Genomic DNA, 6,717 nt, shown 5'->3' on the forward strand with positions numbered 1-6,717 from the left:
CAGTTTTGTTTAGACCATAGACCTAATTTGTTCAAGGAAACAAATTAGGACAAATTTATGTCCTTTAATAAACAGAAGCAGTTTCTCAGGTTTATTTTCTGGTTCAGGCTGAAGCTCATGGATCAGCTGCCGCAGCTCTACGGCCAGCTCCACTCCAGCCGGTCCGCGCTGGCCGACCCGGAGCAGCAGCCCGTCAACATCTCCAGGAGGAACTACTTCCGCAGCAAATCCGGACGCTCGCTCTACGTCTCGATCTGCAACATGCACCAGCACATCAGCCAGAACCCGGACTGGTTCGAGAAGCAGCCGTCTCCCCCAGGAGCGTCCTCGGCTCCGTCGGACTCCTCTTCCTCCAAACACGCTCCTCTTCCTCCGCGGCCGACCTGCTCCGCCTCCGTGCCTCAGCCGGAGCGACGGTTTGACTCCGGCGTGGTGCTGAACGAGGTTCTGGTGAGGACGCCGTCCATGGAGGGACTGGAGGAGGAAGCGAGGAGGAACGTGCTCCTGCTGGCCGCCGGCTCCAGTCCAGAGCCGCCGCACTGCTCCGCATCCATCCCAGGATCCACTTCCAGGTCCGTCTGTCATTTCCTTTCAACTCCTCACACTCCTCATTATTACACTGAAGGGATGCACAACATATCAGCACCAAGGTCGATATCGGTCCGATAAGTACAATTGGGCTGATATTAACAACCAATATTTATTTTTATCATGATAACAAATATTTTTGGACAATAAATTGTTCCAGAAGTTATGTTGTTATGCTATGTTTTGAGACCATTTTCAAGCAATGGCATAAAAAAAATAAAATCAAGAACAGATTCTCAAAGATCAATAAACTTTAAATTCTTATGAACATTTAACACTGGAACATTTTAAATATCCAAATTAAATAAACCAAACAACAAATAAAATTAATTATGAAGTCTCTGTAAACAAAATTGGTCCTAGTTGAGACCGTAGCACCAAACCGAAGACTTTTATCATCCAGATTTTGGTAGAAAGACGAGAGAAAAACCATAAATCATGCAAATGTAAATTATTGAACTTACTTTAATTTATTATACCATTAATTGATTTATTATGTATTGCAACGAACCTAGTTGTTGCCGTCTATTTCTGGTAGTTTTTTTTCCTCCAAAGTTGTCAAAGCGTTTGTGAAATGTATATAATTATATACAATAGTGATAAATAAGTAATGGGTCATAATAGCATTATGAATATTGGTTATCAATATTGCCTCAGATGTTCTTATTGATGCATCCCTAGTCCCCAGGATGTGCACTGCCATTTTAAATCCTTGAAAGTGCTTGAATTTCAATCTGGTGTTTTCAAGGTTTGGAAAGTGTTTGATTTGTGTCTGAAGTCCTTTAGTGTTTCTCACCATGCTCATCATAACCCTCAGTCTAGTTTCACTTGGCACAGCGCACGGAGTCATTTCTCGTTAGTCAACATGGTAGCCCTCATGCTAACATTAGCTTTGTACCTAAAGAGTATGTTTCAGCCAATGAAAGTAGTACTTTTCTTTTATCAATATTAAAGAATTATTTTCTTAAAACAAGCTTCTATATCTTGCTGATAAGATACTTGAAAATTATTCTTGTCTTGTTTTGTGTTTTTGCCGTGATTCCAATAGTGAATTGAATTTTCTTTAGTTCATTTGTTTTGTTTTTATCTTCAAAGTGGTGATGGAAAAGTTTAAAAACTTACTTTGAAACTTTATTGTGGGCATGACCTCTGAGTTAAGAGGCATTTGCTTTTTCTCTGCAGATTGTCCACCGGCACATCTGGAGTTTCATCCGAAGAGTCTTCCTCCTCTTCCTCAGCTCCCTGTGTCCTCCAGGATGAAGAGCGACCCGCTCCGGGCCACACCGAGGAGCCCGGCTCCTCCGGCCCGGACGTCCCGCCTCCTCGGGATTCTGGAATCTACGACTCGTCCGTCCCGTCGTCGGAGCTCTCCATCCCGCTGATGGAGGGACTGTCACATGACCAGGCAGACTCTTCCTCTTTGGCAGACAGCGAATCGTCTTCGTCTGGCCTCGGTAAAGCCGCAGCGCTGCAGAGTTAGATTAATTCCTCATTTAGTTCTGATTTTCTGCAGATTAAGAACAAAAACACGATTAAAGAGATAAAAGAAAGTTTAAGGAGCCCAGAAAGTTGCCACACTTTTCACTTTTTGTCACCGTTCAGTTTCAGCAACATATCGTTTCATATGACGATATCAATAATAATTGATTAGGCCGGTTTGTCTCTAGGCCTGTCACAATAACAAATGTTACTGGACAATAAATTGACCCAGAAGTTATTACGATAGATGATAAGATTGTTTAGAAATCATTTCCAAGTAATATAGTGGTACTAATGGAATGATAATAATGTAAGAAGACTTTTGCAAAAATCAATAAACTGTAAATTCTAATGGACATTTAACACATGTTGATGTTAAAAGCATTTTTTAAAACTGCAGATGCGTCTTTCGCTACAAATGATCACTAAAGGAATGGTTTGATGATGCATTTTAGGCAATACAATGTTTAATTTCTTATTTAAAGAGAAACTTATCTGTTTATTTGCATTTTAATGCATTTATAAAAAAGGGATTAAATGAAAAATCTTCAGAATGTGCCAATTTTTTATTGAATTAATCAACTAATCATCAAATTATCAATATTAAGCACCTTCAGTGCCTTCAACATTTATACTCATATTGAACTGCATTAATTAGTTGCAATAAAGTTGATGACAGGGTCTGAATATAAATGTTTACTTTTAAAAAGTACGAGTAATGAAATATGCAAAACAAAAATCGTGAGCATTTGGTTTTTCATGTGAGATTTTTCCCTTTGTCTTCAATTTGTATTGTTGATGCTTAATAATATAAAAAAAATATAATTGATTGAAATTACAGGTTGTAACAGCATATTGACAGAAAAATTGAGGGATATAAATACTAGAAATGATATGAATATTTGGGCCGATATCGATATCCAATATTGGTATCACTGCTACATCCGATTATCGATATTAACTGATATTATATGTATTTCACTATCGTTTTACACTTTTGGGGGAAAAATGATCAGAAACAGATGGCACCAAGATAAAAATAAATATAGGTTGTTTTTTTATCAGACCAATACCAATTATCCTGCATCCCTAATAATTAGTTGTTGTTTTTATTCCCTCTTGAATACATTTGTCAAATATATGAAACTTAATTAAATGCTAATAAATAAACTAAAACAAGCAATTTATCATCTTACTTTCTCCTCACATTTATCTAATAATTATACCTGCAGGGGTCTGAAAACTGTTGCACTGATTCTACAGTCTCTGCATGGATTTATCAGACTTGTCTGTAAATAACGCTCTGCTTGTCTTTCAGGTGACGAGGAGCCGCCTGCAGTGTCGTCACTTCGCTGCAGCGCCGCCTGCAAACCTCAGCTGCACCAGCTGGAGCGCAGCGACGCTCATGCAGCTTCCCTGTAGCCCGGGCTGCCAGCCAATCGAGGAGGGAATTCTGGTTCATGCCGCTGTTGATTTGAAGATAAAACCATAAGACTTGAAGGGTGCTGAGGAGTCGTGGAGCTGCAGGCAGAGGGAACGCTTGTTGTGCATTTGTGGTCAGACCACTATCTACTGATTATGGCCACTGCTGATTCCAGGCTTATGTGGGCCCAACAACCACCACGACCCCAACACTCGCTTCAGGAAAGATTTGTCGGATCAAACTAGAGGATTTCTGAACCGCAGACCAAAGTTGACATCCAAAGACTTGATCTGCTGGTTCATGCAGCGTTTAGACGTGGAGACAGTCAGACAGCAACATGCAAGAGGACCGAAGTTGCAACATTTGTTACATTTTCAGCTGCTGCAGTTCTCAGATTTTAGAGATTGGAGGATTTCTCTTACGTCTTTGGCTAAAAACCTCAAGTCATTTTTCCCGCTAGCTCTAAACTCTAGCATTGTTGTTTTGGTTGCATTTACCCAGGATGCACTGCGCTGTAGTCCATTCCTGCTTTTGTAGCAGTCTCTGGTTTGCTTGAACCGAACCAGAGTTCACTTCAACCCAACTGAGACCTGAGGTTTGTTGTTTTTTCAGAGTTTGATTAGCATCAAACAAACTGGACTTTGTAGGACTAAACGGACTAAAGCATGGGTTTATAAAAGTAGAGGGAAATCAGCTGAACTTTTAATATTCTTGGTTTAAAATGTGTTTTAATGAAGTGCTACTTTTTATGTAAATGTTTCTGGTCAATCTTTTTGACGTTTTGAACAACAAACTCTATTAAGCTAATCTCCCTTCACAGAAATGTAATTTATGTTTAAACATTACAGCAACAATTTGTTGGACATCTGGTTAAAAAGTGGTTCTATGACCTGATAATGTGATATAATATAAATAGAAGAGTTTTATTTTTCTCCTTGAGTTTATGAAAAGCAATTTGTTGTATTTTTTTTACATGTTTGTAACCTGTGTCACTCCTGCAATATTTTCACTGTGGTTTTAACATTTTCCAAGTGTTTTACATTTATAGATAACAAGATTCATGCTTTCACTCTTAATTCACTAAGGAATAGAAGTACCTGGAGAGGAAGAGTGAAAATTAAATGAAGATCTTCTGACTGACTTTTAAATCAAGTCAAAGATACATTATTGATCCCAAAGGGAAATCAAATGTTGCTGAAACTCATTGTACCCAAGGTTCTACAAATATTTGTTTTATATTCTGTTGGCTGTGTGCAGGAAGGATCTCCTGTAGCAGTCTGTGCTACAACGGTTGTGAAGAAACCCTTGACTGAAGATATTCTGTTGTAAAGCATTTTCATGAAGAGGGTGCTCTAAATACAAGTTCAGTTCAGATAGAGCATAACGAAAATTGTCTTCATGTGCAACAATCGTGCCCGATTACTTAAATAAAACATGAGAACATGAGATAGGATGGAAGATCTCTGTTTCCTCACCTGAGTCTGGTAGACTTGGTTCGATTGGAGACTAAGGTTGCAACATTTGGTACATTTTCAGCTGCTGCGGTTCTCTGTCTCACTGCTCTGAATCAAACCAACCAAACCCTTAGGAAAAAACCTGTTCCCCTCCTCACCTGTGGGGGCGCTGCACCAAGAACCACTGAAGGAAACAACATGAAATCATCTTTAGAAAACACTAAGTGCAACTTTCTTCACAAAATATAAACAAAAATGAAGTGGTGTCAGATTTTAGTGGTTGGAGGATTTCTCTTTTGTCTTTGGCTAAAGACCACGAGCCGTTTCTCCTGCTGCCTCTTGACTCTTGTTTGGTTGCAGTTACCCAGAATGCCCTGCGCCGGCCAAACACAGGAGGACAGCTACCTTGACTTTAATACTGAAACACACTCCACTTTCTTTACAGTTTGTAAAGAAGAGTTTTATGAACACTTGGGTTATGCAAAATATAGAGAAACTCAAAATAGATTTTTATTAATTACTGATCTTCATATCAGCATTGATGACATCCTGGTTTGGCCTTTTGTAGCAGATTGACAGCCCTTTGAACATGATGGGGTCAGGTTGAAGAACTTGATTTTTCAGTATCTTGTGTGTCTGCCAGCTGCGTCTCTCAGAGCAACACATCGTTGCATGGAGTTGATCAGATTGTCTATGGTGGCCTGTGGAATGTTACTCCATGCCACACGGAGCCGACCCACATTGCCAGGAACTGGAACACGTTTTTTTACATTGAGCATTGTTAAAGTATATATATATATATATATATATATATATGGACATATATACAGATGCATCAAAAAAATACAGTTAATAGGTTAGGGATAACATTTATTGTACCACAGTTACAGATTAAAGTAGGAAAAAGGGTTAGTGATGGAGTCTCGGTTTATACAGGAGACATGCTTGGTTTACTTTTAGCAGTTCAGTGGGTGGAAGAGGTAAGACCATTAAAATCAATCATTTGCTCAGATTCTAGTTCTTCATTAGTCAGTTTGCAAAATAATATCTGATTAATATCTAATATATCTGACAATAGACCAGATATATTTGAAATACGACAAACACTTTATAGAATCAATATGATGGGGCTAAAAGTAAGTCTTATATGGGTTCCAGCACATCACGGGGTTAAGGGATATGAAACGGCAGACAAGATGGCTACAGAGATTACCAGTCTGCAAAGGATAGATATCAATGTTAGTTTTAGTATAAGAGAAATAAAGGGTATAATTAAACAAAAAAGAAAAAGTTATGGATAGAAGAAAGGAAAGGACGGTGGTTTTATAAAATCCAAAAGAGGATTGGGAAAATGAGAACAGAAATAAACGGGAGAGAAAAGATCATTATTTTCATGTACAGAATTGGACATACTGAACTGAATTGCTCAATAATTTTGATAGGGAAAAATCAGACAGGGAAATGTGATTGTGGGGAATTTGAGACAATAGAACATGTTATTTTGCATTGTAGGAATTACCAAATTGAGAGAAAAAAATTGATTAAGAACCCTAGTAGTAGGAAAAGAAAATTTGACATTGTCGATTTATTGCAAAAGATTCAGGAAGCAGAGGATATCAGGGTATATTTGATTTTTTGAAACAGTGCAAGTTGTATAATAGGACATAATAGTTTTCTTTTTTCTTGTCATGCGGTTCACACTCCTTACCGGTTGGTGGCGGTAATACTGACAAAACGTCTTTTGCCAACCGCCAAAAAAAACCACGTTTCTTC

General features: G+C 38.6%; 1 protein-coding gene across 1 annotated transcript in view; it reads left to right on the forward strand.

Moving 5' to 3' along the window:
* The window catches only part of il17rd (interleukin 17 receptor D), a 45,350-nt gene extending 40,414 nt beyond the window's left edge, over positions 1-4,936 (forward strand). The window contains exons 14-16 of the mRNA XM_023325772.1: positions 108-572; positions 1,771-2,042; positions 3,386-4,936. Of these exons, the coding sequence (XP_023181540.1) occupies positions 108-572; positions 1,771-2,042; positions 3,386-3,489 (841 nt within the window). The 3' untranslated portion in view covers positions 3,490-4,936. The remainder of the gene's footprint in view (positions 1-107; positions 573-1,770; positions 2,043-3,385) is intronic.
* The last annotated feature ends 1,781 nt before the right edge of the window (positions 4,937-6,717 follow it).

The sequence above is a fragment of the Xiphophorus maculatus genome, chromosome 20 (assembly GCF_002775205.1).
Source record: "Xiphophorus maculatus strain JP 163 A chromosome 20, X_maculatus-5.0-male, whole genome shotgun sequence".
Taxonomy (NCBI): domain Eukaryota; kingdom Metazoa; phylum Chordata; class Actinopteri; order Cyprinodontiformes; family Poeciliidae; genus Xiphophorus; species Xiphophorus maculatus.